Raw genomic sequence first — 16,805 nt, 5'->3', positions numbered from 1 at the left:
AATTTTTCTTTCATTAATTCTGGAATTGTCTTTCGTTAATGCTAAAATTAGCACTTTCATTAAATTTGGAATTTTATTAATGCTAGAATTATCTTCTATTAATACTGAAATTATCTTTCATTAATTTTGAAATTATCTCATCGATGCTGAAATTATTTCTTTCATTTATTGTTTTAAACTCCTATTCATGCCATAAAAAAATAACGGGGAATTGGTGTGTGTTTTCACCGAGTCACGTGATCTTCCGACGAATGATGCTGCGGGCAACGTTCTCAGCACTGCCAGGGTGAAGACAGTCATACTCCCTGCAGCTCAATGGTGCAAACATAGTGCGTCCATAATTCAGATTCCAAAAACCTGCGTCGTCTCCTATTGGTTAAAAAACCCAAACTTTTTTAAGCTCAAACTTCGATTTTTTAATCAATCGGAGACGACGCGGGTTTTCGGAATCTGAAATACGGACGCACTATGTTCACACCCAAATGCAGGAAACCTTGGCAGAACCGGCATCTTGATGAATTCTACAAAAAAAACCCGGAACATACACAAAGGTTTTCTATAAGTTACAGTAGCAACACCGATGTTGATGTTACAACATGACTCAAATGGCATCATAGAAAGCGAAATTTGAAAAGGGAAATTTCAGAGAACCCTGATTAGCGCAGTAGCACCAAATGTTCTCGGAAAATCAACGTTATGGCGCAGTATGTAGCAGGAAATTGCTAATGGCGCAGCAATCCCATCCCCGCAGGATGCATAGCAAACAGGGCATATGGCATTTTACTGGCAAAGCATTGATCTTACAAGCATATTTCTAATTAGAAAAAGTTTCAAAATAATGTGTAGTACTCAGACATATCATTCATTTTACAAGGAGTTGTAGAGTTACTAAAATATAAAAATTAACTTTTATGCAGCCCACGTATGCCCCAAAACCCAATTAGAAAGTTATTGCCCTGTCCCTCCTGAAAAAATTTCATGTTCCTAAGCAGCATTGAAATATTTGAATTCGAAAAAAATTTGAAACAGCATATTAAATACGAGTAAACACGGGTAAAATGGTTTACCCGTGGTACACCACAGTTGATTGGCGATGTATTGATAACTCATGGTCCATTTTATCCATTCCATTGAAAATTTAAGCACTTCAAGCTTATCTCCCAACATCTGTGCTCCTCCAATGTAAACATTTTGAAAAAATTAAGTTTCTCTTCATAGCTTAAGCTCTGTGTACCATCACGAGCACACGTGGCTCTCCTCTGCACCCCTCGACCAAGTCAATGTCCTTCTGTAAGCATGCTTTCCAAAACCTGACTGCATAATCCAGTCCAGGATGAACTAAGCCCCAGAAAAGTGAAAGGATCACTTAAGAAGAATACAAAGTGACCTTTTTGAGAATGAAACCGATCATTCTGTTAGATATTTTGACTACAGCTGAACAATGTTCAGAAAACCTAAGCTGCTCATCAATAAGAATACCTAGATCAATGATCTTAGTTGCATTCTGAATAATAACACCATTCAACTCCTAAGTGAAACATGAGTTGTTCAAACCAGAATGAAATTACATCTAATTAAACATATAAACATGAATTTTTTTGTCAGTTATTTTATTTCATGATATAGAACAGGCACCTTCATCAAATTCCTCGTGAGCACCACGGTACTCCCTGAAGCACCTATAGTGCTTGATGATAGTGTCTGATTTCATGCTTGCGAGCACTTGATCAGCATTTGCGATGATCTGTAATCCTAGATCGTATGTCTCCCAAGAAGTGACGTCATCTTCCTCACCTCAATGTATGTGTTTTTCAGCTATGCCCGTTACACTAGTGTGGAGAGAGAAATTCTTCCTAGTATGCAAATTATCAAAGATGGTGCTTGGAGCATTTCAATTTGCATAAGAAGGCATAGTTCCTTCTTGCTTGGCCGCATTTGTGATTTGACTGAGCGTGAGCACTGCTGGTGTGCTAGGAGTTCTCTATCCCTAGAAGAGGTCTACTAAGTCATTGCTGAGATCTCTGAAAAATACATGGAACAAACTTCTCTTCTCTGAGGACCATCTCCACCAGAAACTGCTTGTGCTGAGTTGCTAGACTCATCATGTCAATCTACTACATTGGATTAACCTGCTGTTCTTGATCACCCCTTGCTTCATCTTCATCAGATGGACTAGTCATACCAGCGGGAGTCTACGCATCCATCACCGCCAACTGGACCCTATGATCTCATCACTGATGGCTCATCACCACCAACCAGACCCTATAGACTCATTGTCGCTGATCATTCATCTCTGCTGATTGAACCCTATGATCTCATTGCCGATCGCTCATCACCGCCGATGAGACCTTGCATACTCGCCCCCTGCAGCCATTCATTCATCTTCGCCGATTGGACTCTATGATCTCATCGTTACCACTTTGTTTCCTTGTTTCAGTTTCCGACTACTCATCTCTGCCGAGTGGACCCTATGAACTTGTTTTCCACTTGTCGTCAAAAGAACTGATTGCTTATGGACTTGTCTCAGCCCCTTCAAATTCCCTGACTCGTGAAAAAGGCGATCAACTTTTCTTTTCAGAATTCTTCATTTATTAGGAAATCTAATAAATTGTTTGTTCATTGTCAATGTGTCATTGCAAGGTCACTTGCAGCAATGTGTACAAAAAACTTTAATGCAATTAAAACGTTGCACATTCCAATTAAATACCTTGTACAACTTGTGTTCTAGGATTAAAATCATCCTCATTTCATGCATTCCTGTGTCAAACATGCCGAAAAGGATGCTCCTCTTTCGATGACGTATGGGCAGTGCTCATGACTAGAAAAAGGTTGAAGACCTCTAATATAGAAACTCATTAAGATGGGGTTTTTCAAAATTCAACCCCAAGGGGTTATAAAGGAGTTCAAAGGTCATATGGAGAAATCATCGCGAACCAGAACCGCTGAAGCTATAAGTATGAAATTTGGTCAATAGTTTTATTTTACAATGCTCACTAAGGGGGTTCAAAGGTTATATGTAGAAATCATCGCTGAAGCTATAAATATTAAATTTGGTGAGTTGTTAAATTTTATATCTAAGAAAGAATTTTTCAAAATTCAACTTCTAAGGGGGTTAAAAGGTTATATGAAGAAATGCCAAAGCTATGAATATGAATTTTGTGGTGAGTAGTTTTATTTTATAATGTAGAGAATCACATTAAGAAGGGATTTTTTAAAATTCAACGCATAATAGGGTCATAAGAAGGAATTTTCAGATTATGAAATCCATGTGGGCGAAGCTGTGGGGTAACAACTAGTATTGTATAAATAAATACTGTAATGCAGTGGTTCCCAAAGTGTGAATTGCAGCCACGCAGCCACCCTGAACTTGGGGGGGGGGGGTCCCCAATCACGACGTAAAACACTGCCGTGAGGCTTGTTGTACTCTCTACGAAAACAGTCGAACCTGTTTTTCTTGGTGAGTGGACGGCGTGTCATGCTGGACAATTCACTTTGCACGTGGCACAGAAAGCCTGCTCCTACGAAAACCCGGCTTAAGAATAATGGGAAAAAAACGTGCTTAAATCCAATTATCCAGGGTTATTGGCTGCTAAGGCTTTTTCCCCTATGCTTTGCACTTTTTTTAAGGACGTCGCTTACGGAGTAAAAAAAAAGTGGCGAAACTATTTCGGAAAACACTGGTTTTTTTTTCAAGGACTCTCGCAGAATTCTTTAAAAAAAATTCTTTTTCAAGGACTCTTGCGAATTTTCAAGGTTTTCAAGGACCGTACGAACCATGGCAAGGAAAATAAGTTTTCAATTTTTTAAACTCAAACTTTTGAAAAATAGATGACTCAAAAGTTCAGAAAAACTTCAGATTATATGAAAATTTTGAAGATTGCGTCTTTATGGTGTATCAGAGATGTAATAGTTTAAAGTGGAAAGCTATTGGATTAGTTTTCGTTGAAAAAAATTGCAGAAGAGTCGTCGTATATTTTGTAGGATGAAATCCTTCAAGTACTCATTTGAAAGAAAAAAAAGGGTGTAAAAGGCATTACTATTGCTTTGAGCAGGTTGAAATGAAGTGTCTGGCGTGTATTGACCCAACGCGTATCCCAAAAGCCAAAACCTGGTTGCAGTAGCCACAGCAGTATAAGTTTACGTGAAAACAAAAGCATTGGAAGATTGGTTTCAACGCAAAAAATGACTGCATGAAATTATGAGAAATCCTGGAGTGAAAAGTTCAACAGATAAAGTTAATAGACATATCAGAGAAGCTTGTATTTGATTCATAAAAGCGTGATATCGCCTGTCACAAGGAAGCACCAAAGAGAGGTGGAGAAGAGAGACTAGAATGTGAAATCATGTTTTCTGGAGACAAATATAGCTTAGTATTATATTTAGTGGTGCAAAAAGCATGGAACTCACATGTTCTAAACGGATATTTTCAGCAGACAATAAGATGGAGCTTCGATAATGGTATGGGCAGCATTTGCTTCTAATGTGGTCAGGCTTCCTTAACTTTCAAAATTGGTCATCAAAACTCTGATGCTTAAAGGAGATCCCGGAGAACAATTTGCTACTGATTGGAGAAGTTTTAAGAGGACCAAACTTGACATTTCAACATTATAACGTCTCTATTAAAAAATCTGCTGCCATAAAAATGTATTGGTTTTAGACTGACGATCGATGAGTCCTGATTTGAATCCTATTAGGAATTTATGGGGCATACTTACAATAAATATGTTTGCAAAGCAAATACAGTATTCGACCACTGATGACTTGAAGAGCTCTATTGAGGAAGCATACAGTTTTGATGTTGTACCCCTACAGAATTCAATTAGATCCAAGGAGTGTGTTTGAGGTTGTTAGAAAAAAAATGAAAAGTCTATTAGCTATTAAAAGCCTGTAATTTTTGTAAATCTGAATTTTCTCTTAACTTTTGAGACAGCAAATTTTGTGTTTCTGATACTATAAATATTCTAAATGTTCTTTCATTGAAATTTATTTTTCTATACATGTAGAAATGCTTCAGGTATTATCCATTAAAAAGTGCTAATTTTACTCACAGTATTTCTCGTTATTTTAAGAAAAGTGCATCATCCAAACTTTTGAAACGAACTGTAATTACAACAGACGACAGAAAGAGGAACTAGAAAAGCTTTATGAAGAGAGCATCTTGCCATCTCAAATAGTTTTCCTCCTAGGCTCAAGTCAATAAGAAAATAATGTCACCTCCGATATCTACACCACAGCCGCATGTGGAAATGTGAGGGAAATTTAGGAGGACCATGTCTGAACAGCCCAAAATGTTTGTTATTCGTCAGATGTAAGTTACAATGACTAAGGCATGGATTTTAAATTTGTGCATATGTTGTGGCCAATGTCTGAAGTCTCAACATTTTGTGATGTGGCAAAACTTCAGACGAGAGATGTAAAACTCTCGAGAATATTCTCTGGAAGGACTATTATAACTAACTTGAAAATATTCTTATTATTCTTGATGAGAATATTCTGCTGTTATTTATAATATAAATATATGTATAATATCCTTGAAAATATTCTTTGGAAGGCCTATTTTTACAAATTACTGGGGAATATTCCTATCGAAAATAATAAGAATTATTCTGAAGTTATTTATAATAGTAGTGCTTCTCAAGAATATCTGTAATAACATGAATTATAATAAATAATCTCTATAAATAACTTGAGAATAATTTTTATTGTTTTCGAGAATATCCTTGAGAATATTTGTCCCTGTCAAGAAGACGGGAACATTGAAGTTTGCAACCTACAATATTAGTTTAAATGCAAGAAAATGAAACCAACACAGCTGAATTGCACAACTTGCAAAGAAATGTGAGTGATACAAAATTTAAGTGCATGTACACTGAAGAAAACAACAGTTCTGTATTTTCTTAGAATGAAGGTGATTGTATAAGAATAGCTTCCTTTGTCAATCAACTTTAAGTTTTATACTTTGCTTTAAACTAATTTCTGAAAATTTATCTAATTTTAAATAACTTTTTAAGGTTTTAATCTAAAGGTTTCTAAAATCTTCATGACCAGGAGAATATTCTCAAACTAAAAGTTGTCATTGGGGGGGGGGGGTGGTGATTATACCAGAAATTATTTTGTTGTAAATGTTTCAAAGCAATGGAAACTGATTTATATTTCATAATTAAAAATTAGTAAAAAAATTTAAATTATTCAAAAGAAAAATGGATACTCTCGATTATTCTCCAATTTTTACATCCAAGAGAATATTCTCAGAATAGTCTCATCTCACATCTCTACTTCAGACATTGGCCTTAACACATACAAGTATAAATTCAGCAGAAAATGTGAAATGGTGGCACATCTGCCCAGATGTCAAAGAAAAGTGTTATTGATGCTCTTCCAGAGCAACAAAAAGGTCCTATATTTCCATCAAGACAAATATTAACACAGCAGACTTTTTTTTACATCTTGTGCATATAATTGATGCATCCCGAGTTAATGTTATTTTACAATACTGCTACATTTACAATATGATTTTATTTCAATAAATGTGAAATCTCACTTACTGGTTTTTCTCCTTAGGATGTGGGCTGTATGTGACTCTTTCAAGAACTGACATTTCCTTGCAAAAAGTGAGCTGAAAAAAGTAAAAAAAATTAACCCAAACAAACCACTGGTGGGCAAAACCAAATATGAAATGACAAAAATTCAACAATATTGCTTAAAATAATGAATAGGACATATTTTATGCAAACAAACAAAACCTGCTGCTACGTAACAAATCTTTGCTGAATAATTTAAATTTTTTGAACAATTAATAATTTTAGGGATCAGTGTGCTAAGTAAAGGCTTATTGAGAAATCGCTAGTATCTTAACTCATGAGTGTACACGGGTGAGAAAATGTTCCATGAGTGCACAGGTCTAGTCTCATAGATCCATCTTTGAATATATTTTATATAAAATAATTATACTGCTTGTATTTATATTTTCATTGATTGATGATTATATCATTTTAGCTACATTATTAACATAAAATGAATGCAATTAACCATTGCTGCATTATTTTATAGTAATTTTTTAATTAACAGTTCTAAATTACTCCCAACATCATACTAAAGTAGAAACTCAATGGTGAAAACAATAAAATGAATTTTTTTTATGTATGTGACACTATTTGTTTACTTGAAACATTTTTCCAACTGGTGGCAATGGTGAGTGGGGAGCATTTTCTGCTCTGCTTGTTCTGAATTGTGCGGTTTTTTAATATTTTATCTTTTTCAATAATCTTGAATATTTAATTATTTTTTCTCATCTGTAATCAAATTGATGTGCAATATAATAATGGCTGATGCAATGGATGATGCTGTAGACTGCTGTTTGCCATGTGAGGAACACTTTGCATCAGTGAAGGATCAAATAATCTGTGTGCAATGTAAGTCATCTTTTCATTTTCATTGTGTGGGCTTCACTGACAAGACATTTAGAAAATTCTCAAAAGCATGAGCCAATACATGGAAACGTGCAGCATGTAATACAAAGGGGGATCAAAATCTCTCTTTTCAATCCCAGATGAATCATAAAGGTACTGCGCACAATTCAATTCCATAGAATACCATAGGCGTAAACTTATTGAAAATGTTGGGGGGCTCAGGCTCTAATGGAACCTCGTTTATACGACGCGTCGTATAAATGAAAAAGCAGTATAACTGGAACTTTTTCTGAAAATTACCCCCCCCTCCTTTTTTTTTTACAGACGTTTCCCAAAAAAAACGTTTTGATTCAAAATCTTATGCTTGAGAAGAAATATTATACTATCATAACATTACTGTTGCTAAAGTCGCAAGCAATTTTACGGTATTCACTTCAAGATTTAACACAGAAAACTTTTTTATTTAAACCTTATGTAAAACGTCCTATACATACTTATACTTGTTTGTTTTGCTTTCTATATCTAAGCAAAAAGTAGATGATGTATTGAGTTCCGTTGTTGAAAGATTTTTCTCTTAAAGAAAGAACTAATAGTGCATATGTTTGCTATCAGCGAAAGGCCGGAACTAGAGAGGGGGAGGAGGAAGCAACTGCCCCAGGCGGCAAAATTTAGGGGGCGACAGTTTCAGGTGAGAACAGAGAACACGTTACAAAATTATCGAATGTGGGGGCGGATAAATCATGTTTGCCCCGGTCGGCAAAAATCCGTTACGGCCCTGGCTATCAGCATTCTGTAGCCCGTCCAATAATTATTTCAGTACCTGTCAAAAGTCATTGAACCAGTCAATCATCTTAAATTTTATGGCTTTTTCAGGATTGCAGTAGCTTTGCATGAGAAACTACAGTCGATCCCGCTTACACCATTTCTTTATGATGTGTTTTTCAAAACCGGAAAACACTGTATTTCAGTGACACGTTTTTACCAATTGAAAAATTATGTGATTCGATTGATAGAAATGGTGTTTTCCAAAGACTTGGGAGTTTGAATCGAAGTGAAAACGTCGATTAATTGAAGTGTTTACAGGCAGGGCCCTGGGTAAAGCAGGAATTAAGAGGCTCTGGCGACAAGAGTCAAAGATGTTAATTGATCAGTGAATGTATGTTGTTTGAATTTCGGGGGCTCAAAGTTATAAAGGCTTCATTTGCCCATGAAGAAATTAGGCCCTATATACGGGGATGATGTATAGAAATGTATAGCAACTGAAGCAAAACGTCGTACAAATGAGTAAGGTCAGAAACGTAATAGGGAGACGTATAGAGAGGGTTCCATTACATTTTCGTAAATGCAGTAAAATCTCCACAAATGATCACCTGTACTCAAACACAAATATGCATCAGTGGTCGCCTCTATTCGATGTAAAATTTCTATGGCGGAGCCCCGTAGGCCCTCCTCTCATATTCATTTATCGAATTTACTGATTTAATTTATTTTCTTTGAGTGGTTGCGGAGTCCCCGGGAAGTGTACACAGAGCACCGGTTGAGAACCGCTTATAAAACTTAATTTAATGAAAGGTAACGGGAAATTGCCCCCTTTTTTTTATTTTTTTGCACTATTTATAAATTTGTTATGATTAGTCCTGTTTGTAGCATTTATATAAATTAACCTCTTTTTAGCATTAATGTGTGGATAAATGTATGTAATTGAAGAATTTTCAGAATAAGTGCAAATTTTCAAGTTGTGCAAAAGATTAATTAAATTTCTGTAATTTTTCAAATCAATATTGCTTATAATACAATAAAAGTTCATTATAACAGCAGCTCACAACCACGAGAAAAGATTTCATTGTAACATAGTTCTCATTATAAACAAATTTTCACTTTTTGGTCTGTAAGGATAAAATTATTGAAAATTGCTGCTTTATCTGCATTGGGACGTCTTTGAGATCATTTCGTTCTAATATTAACGATTGAACATGTCGTGTGAAACTCTAGTCATGTGAAGTTGATTTTTCATCTCAAATCAGTTGATTCTCTAAGAGTATAAGACGTTTTCCATAGAATTTCGTATCATCAAAGCGGTTTAGATGACCAACTGAACAATTAAGAGTCTGAACTTATTACATTCATGCTCTTCCATCAATATATGGATCAGTCAACATCGTCTATCGAATCAGAAATTCGACATTTTCAAATAGTTTGGTGTTTGGCTGCTCAACTCCAAGGAACTTATATCTACAATGGACCATACCCGAAGCTTGGGTGCTTCATTGCTTGTCATTTCTTTTTCAAGTAAAAAGTAAAATCTCTCAGGAGAAAAATCCACCCATTTTTGACATTATTAATATGTGCACTTGTAGTTTGCTTCTTTTTCGAGCAATTTTTTCTTTCTATTAGAGAGCAGCTACAGTACTAGTAACTAGAAATTCCTAAATAAAATACATGTCGAAGTCATTTGCATGAGAATGTTTTTGCAAATGAATATGCACCGAGACAAATAGAAAAGATACATTTAAAAACGTATTTGCGTAGTTATTTGTTCTTTATTTTTCTCAGTTTTAGTTAATATTTTGCCATTTTTTTTAAGTGGAAAATTCGGGCTCTAATTACAGGCGAATCCCGTTTTAACGAATACCGTTACAGTGAAAATATCGTTTTAACGAATGGTTTTCTAATCCCTCTAATAAGTATACATAGGAACAATGCAAACAATCTGAAATTTCTTTATAACGAAGTGTTTTCTCCGGTTTCTTGGAGTTCGTTATAACAGGATATTCGACTGTATAACAATCATTTAATGTATTGTTACCAAAGTGAATGGGACAAGGGCGTAGCCAGAAATTTCGTTCGGCAGGGGGGACCAAAGTGACAGAACAATAGATTTGGTCATCTTTTTCCCTTTTTTCGGTCATTTTCTCACATTTCGGACGAGGGGACCAGACCGCCAAGTTTTCCTCTTTGCTACGCCCTTGGAATAGGACTACCCCTGAGCATGAGCGTACCCAAGAAAACCAATCTATTGGGGGGGGGGGACACGGAATTTCTTCCAGAGAATTTTTGAGTTGGTGCCAATTTTCCAAAAGCATTTAATTAACAAAAATTTATTTGATTGTTGGGGGCGTAGCCTTTGCCCTTGAGCCCCATTCTAGTTTGATCACGGTCCAAGTAAAAATATACTTTCATTCTCTCTCTCTCATTGAAACGAGCACAACTCCGGTCTATCGTCATAGGCAATTTATTCAGATCTAGTCATGCCGTAAATCTGAGTATATCCTGCCAGGATCCCCCAGATCTCATGAATCCCGAAATCCCCTGGGCGGGGTCATGAAAATGACTATATACAAAAAATATATTCAGAACAGTATATGCATCTTTATTTATTCCAGGGTTGGACAAACCCCAAGTGCCAGGTCACCATGGTGACTGGAAAATCTGTATTCGCGCCTAAAATTTTGTATATGTGATTGCTAAATCAGAATCTAGTGATGGCTCAAAATTTTCCGATTTCATAATTGTCTTCCAACATGGAAAGGAGCAGAGCCACAACTAGAGAAAGCAGGTAGGTCTGGTGCTCCGGACGCTGGACCAGAATGGGAGTCAAATTCACCCTTTAACTGATTCTTCTACATGCAATTGGTGGAAAATTTATAAGTGGAAAATTTGGATTCTAATTATATCAATCATTTCATGTATTTAGAGAGATAGATGGCTTTTTCTCAGCCCAAGATATATATCAAGGAAACACCTGTTTTCTACATACTATGCTGAGGTGAACTCTGAAAGAAAAGCATGTTTGCCCAGTATGCAAGAGGGCCTGGGTTCGTGCCCCGGTGGAGACAAAATTACTTTTCTTTCAGAGTTCACCTCAGCATAGTATCCAGAAAATAGGTGTTTCCTTGATATATTTCACATATTGTTACCAAAGTGAATAGGACAGGGGCGTAGCCAGAAATTTCGTTCGGAGGGACCACTTACATTTCGGGGGGGGGGGGGATCAAAGTGATAGAATAATATATTTGGCCATCTTTTCCCCTTTTTTTCGGTCATTTTCTCACATTTAGGGGGGGGGGCCCAGACCCCCCCCCCCAAGTCTTCCCCCTCGCTACGCCCTTGGAATGGGACTGCCCCTGAGCAGGAGCATACCCAAAAAGACCGATCTATGGGGAGGGGGGGGGGGACATGGAATTTCTTCCAGAGAATTTTTGAGTTGGTAAAAATTTTCCAAACGCATTTAATTAACAAAAATTTATTTAATTGTTAGGGACGTACGCCTCTGCCCTTGAGCCCTATTCTAGTTTGATCAAGGTCCAAGTAAAAATATAATTTTTTTCTCTCGCTCTCTCTCTCTCTGTGAAACCGAGCACAACTCCGGTCTATCGCCATAGGCAATTTATTGCAGATCTAGTTGTGCTGTAAATCTGAGTATATTCCCCCAGATCTCATGAATCCCAAAATCCCTGGACGGGGTCATGAAAATGATTTTATTTCATAAAATGCTAGTAAAAATACTCTCAAACCTGTTTTTGTGCGGTGGATAGGGACCGCATAAAAAAGTCTCACGTAGAAAATAACTCAAAACCTTATGACATAACTAGGAATTACTTTTTTAAACAAAATCAAGACACAAGGCTTGGCAGCAACTAGATGCTTGGTCAGCCGGGGCAAGCATGCATTTTGGCGCCCCCTCATAATATTGAAGGAGAGATTCAAGAGTGAAATTTGCGCCCCCTCTAGTACAGCGCCTGGGGCACCAGACCCGCCTGCACCCCCCCCCCCCCAGTTGCGGCCCTGCTTGGCAGATAATTGGAATCTGATTTAGAAAATACACATGCGAACATTTTTTAATATTTTATTTACATATGTAATTATTTTAAACATACAAAACGTTATGTATGCCTCTTATAGTGGATTCACCTAATCCAAATTCTTTACCAAGAGATGTGGATCCTTCACCTTCTACTATTTGTTTTAAAATCGTAGTCTTAGTTTCTAAGGAAATTGACTTTCTCTTCGCTTCATTTTTGCCCTTATTCATTTTCAGGGATTATGTCAAAAAATAAAATAAAAATCCTAAAAATTTATATCTAAATGGAAAAAATAATAAATTTACCTTCAATTTATGCTTTGAAATGAATCTTATCTTAATAGTCCAGGAATATAAAAACACTTTGAAGGACGTCAATTAAATAATGCGATTATATACTTCAATACATATGTAATGTAATTGGCTGAAGCAATACTTATGTAATGAAATATCAAAAATTGAAAAAACTAAATGGCCGATCAAACCTACTAATTTTTTTTTATTGATAATTTTGTCAATTATGTTCTAATTTGATTGAAATTTTCATATACTGCACAAAAAAAGGCAGCAGAAAGACAGGTTTGAGTGTATACAAAAAATATATACAGTATATACATCTTTATTTATTCCAGGGTTGGACAAATCCCAGGCGCCAGGTCACCATGGTGACTGGAAAATCTGTACTGGCACCTAAAATTTTGTATATGTGATTGCTAAATCAGAATCTAGGGATGGCTCAAAATTTTCAGATTTCATAATTAACTGTCTTCCAACATGGAAAGGAGCAGAGCCGCAACTAGAGAGAGAGCAGGCGGGTCTGGTGCTCCGGACGCTAGACCAGAATGGGAGTCAAATTCACCCTTTAACTGATTCTTCTACATGCAAGGGGCATCAAAATTCTGGCTTGTCCCAGGTGACAAAGTATCTAATTGCGGTACTGGGAAGGGGTCATCAATTCCCAGAAAGGTTGAAAAAAGATTATTTAAGACACTTTTCTCGTGAAAAAACCATGCTTGGCTTCTACGGAATTTGGCTGGTGGCTAAATTTTTTTCTGATTTGCAATGCCCTGTATTTATTTATATTTTATGATACAGTATATATTTCCCTCAAAATCAAATTACATTTCACTTATTTTACTTTTTTTATTTTAATTTTTTTTATTTTTATTTATTTATTTATTTTTTTTTACTTTTTTTTTTTTTTTTTTTTATATTTATTTTACTCTCATATGTTGAGTCATATATCAGGTAAGGTTTTAAATTAGAAAAATAATAATTTTTTTGGTTGCATAAATTTCTTAATAAAAACTCGATTTAAATATTGTTACTGTCCCAAGTACGCAAGCCAAATGGAATTTAAGTAATTCTTAAATAAATTTTAAATATGGTTGAAAAAATGAAACGTGGTAAGTTTTATTAATATGTAAATTTTATTAATTGATATGTCTAACAGAAAAAAAAAAGTCTTTTACTACGCTTTATTGATTATAAGTATCAGAGGGCTGCAAAATACTGTATCTAGATTGCTTTTGAAGATTCTGAACAAATTTTCATTAAAGAAAATGGTTAAAATGCATGAATTTATCAAAAATGTGTAACTATATTTAATATTGCTTACTTTTTCTGTCAGGAAACTATGCGGAATCACGAGGAACTTTTCCTTTTTTTTCTTGTAATACAACGTGTTCTACTAACAGAAGGTTATACTGTACATGCACAACCGAATGTGATCCACACAAACCATAAAATACTGTGGAACTGCCTATCTCAACATTTGTGGGGTTTTTTCAGGGAAAGACAAGGCGTTTACTTCAAGGGGCTCCAAACAAAGCTATTCTTATTCTGCACAACCACAAACCCCGTCTATAGCCGATTTTTTCACCACCGTAATTTCTTTATATTCCAATTAGGATCATCTATGGAACTGCTTCTGTCGGCGTCCCTGTTTCACTGATGACCATCCATTAAGAGCAAATAAAGAAACAGAAGAGAAAAAATAAAAAAAAAGCTTTTAGCAAAGCCCTGACCGGTGGCGTCAAAAAGAATGTAGTTTCTTTTCTCTTCTGCGGGAAACAACACGGGTCCTCATATGGACGGATGCCTTCAGGTGCCCCATTCTCCACAAGTGTCGACATGCATACACTCCCCGTCCTTCTAATTAGGAAATGGTGCTTGTATTCAGAAAACATGCATTGAAGCAGCCGAAACTGAACCCTATTGAAATGCTCTTTGTCAGATGCAGCCGTCTTTATCGCGAAAAAAAAAAAAAAATACATGGAATAAAAAAAATTTCAGATGTTTGGAAGCATTTCGGAAAGTGATTTTTTTTTTTTCCTTCCCGCTTTCTTTCTCCCAAAAATTTCCGCCCTCCGTATATTAGGCTCCAGCCTTGGGGGGCCACGGCTTTAGCAAGCCTTCTCGGGGCCCCGGTGCATAGTTTTTCATGGGGGGGAGGGCTCCCTTGAAAGTGTTATACTCCAAAATGGAGGGGGATTCATCCCCCTCTTCTCATTTTGCAGAATAAGAAACTGTCGAAGATTTTAAGAAATATGCAAAATAAATGTAAATGTTTTTTTGTTGGGGCCACCCATTTGGCCCTGGTTCCTGGAGCATTATCCCGGTTGCCCCAGCCTAGTTTCAAGCCTAGAAATTACCATCATTTTTAATTTTTCATGCTACGAATCCATTATAGTGAATCCATTACCTGTGAAAAGTCTGGCTTTGGGGGACCACCAAAGATCCCAGGCTAGAAGCCCTTCTCTAGTATGGCCCTGCTTATAGCCCGCTGAGTGCCCCTCCTGAGGGGGGGTGGTCTTGATCCCATTGGCCTAATACAAGTTTACGCCTATGACAGGTTCCAAGCACTTCCCTGTGAAAAACCGGGGTCCTCGCGAAAGATCTCAGTTCAAAAAAGGGTTTAAGCTACGGTTGCATTTTTCGCAAAATGCGAAAGAAAACCGTAGAATGCGAAAGAAGTAGTAGCCACTTTCGCAAAAATGCGTACAGGAGGTATGCAAGGAGTAGACATCCAACCATCAATCATTACATTAGCATTGTAGCATTTTGCTAAAGCTCTCCCCCCCCCCCAATTTTCGCTTTTTCACGAAAGGAATTTTTTATCCAGCTTAAACCCTGGTCCAAAAGCCCTGTCCAACGAAGACAGGATCATTTTAATCGTGAAGGGAGGGAAGAGTATGTAATCTTTTCACCCTCTCCGCAGAAAAAAATCGATCAAAACGATATTTTTCGCCCCCCCCCCCAAGTTTTCCGCCTGTGTAAACTGCCTTCTTCCCTAGTTCCGGCCCTGGCTACCTAAGTATTGTGGTACTGGAAACAGGGCTGCAACTGGGGGAGGTCAAGTGTTCAGGGTGCCAGACTAGGGGGGGGGGCGCAAATTTCACCCTGTAACCTCCCTTCAACATTACTTGAAATATTTAAAATTGCTAAGAGTGATGCTAACGTAAATAGTTTAAGAATCCGTGATTTGTAAGAAGGAAATTTTATATTCCTAGCATTAGAATGCAATGGCATCTGGCTCAGGGCTTTGAAATTTTCCATTCATTTCTTATTTTCTTTTTTTGTGTGTGGTAATTTTATTTTACTATTATGATTTATTTGATTCCTCATCAAAGGCACCAGAACCTAGGAGCGGAGGATATTTGAACCCCACCCCCAATAAATTTTGTAATTATTGGGCTGAGTCTCGTCCCAATAATTTTTAGAAAAACAATGCGTCCTGTTTCCTGCGTATGTGCTTCAGCCCCGTATATACGGGACAGCCAACAACTTTCAGCGCTCTCTCCCCAACCAATGTTAATTTCTTCATGTCAGCGCCTCTGTTGTGAAGGCTCGATAAATCGGGCCTTCGAACTTGTTAATAAGCTTAATCGTTGTTCACTTTACCTCCTCCCACTTTTTTTCTGTTGTCTCATGTCCCCTTCCCCAAGGGTCACACTCAACAAAAGAAGAGACGCTCTAGAGTGTACCGACAGTACAAGCAAGAGAAAGGATTCTCCACCCCCCCCCAAGTTATCTCTAGACGTACCTTCAGGCAGTACTCTGGGAGGTTGCAATTTAGGCTAACTGCACACTACAGTTCGGCTGGTGCGGTTAATCTTATCAGCAACCATGGAATTTCGCGTGAAACACACACTGCTGTTAGCAACTGGGGTTTTTTTATATTTTAATGCCACGTGACATCCCGAGATTGGCTAAATTATTTTCACCAAGCTGAAGTTGGCTACGATTATCATGCAAATTCATGCTCATAAGTTGCATTGCAGTAAAACCCCTCTTAATGGACACCTCCCTCAGATGCGGTCACCCCCCCTCTTTTACGGCCAAATAATAATTTACAGTTGTGTAATATATATAACATGGCCTTGTTGATGCTCGCCTGACCTTTACCCCTGATGTAATGGTAGTGCATGTGTTATGTTTTATTATTGAGTTTGTGTTATGTCTATCATATACTGTATGTTTATAATTATTTTCTGTCGACTAAACAAACTTGTTACTTACGGACGTTTTCAGTACCGACGTGTCACGAACTGTTTTAAAAAGAAAGGGAAACTAGTTTCCGAACTTGCCGCTTG

At 36.9% G+C, this 16,805-nt stretch overlaps 1 protein-coding gene across 2 annotated transcripts in view; it reads right to left on the bottom strand.

Moving 5' to 3' along the window:
• The window catches only part of LOC149073985 (PRELI domain containing protein 3B-like), a 78,221-nt gene that overhangs the window by 39,402 nt on the left and 22,014 nt on the right, over window positions 1-16,805 (bottom strand). For both annotated transcript variants that reach the window (XM_089247177.1, XM_089247178.1), the window contains one exon: window positions 6,546-6,616. In XM_089247177.1, the coding sequence (XP_089103303.1) occupies window positions 6,546-6,616 (71 nt within the window). The remainder of the gene's footprint in view (window positions 1-6,545; window positions 6,617-16,805) is intronic.

The sequence above is a fragment of the Pholcus phalangioides genome, unplaced genomic scaffold, assembly GCF_987345545.1.
Source record: "Pholcus phalangioides strain wild (caught in Gottingen) unplaced genomic scaffold, Ppha-v1.0 ptg000017l_1, whole genome shotgun sequence".
Taxonomy (NCBI): Eukaryota; Metazoa; Arthropoda; class Arachnida; order Araneae; family Pholcidae; genus Pholcus; species Pholcus phalangioides.
This window is presented reverse-complemented; position numbering and strand designations above follow the sequence as displayed.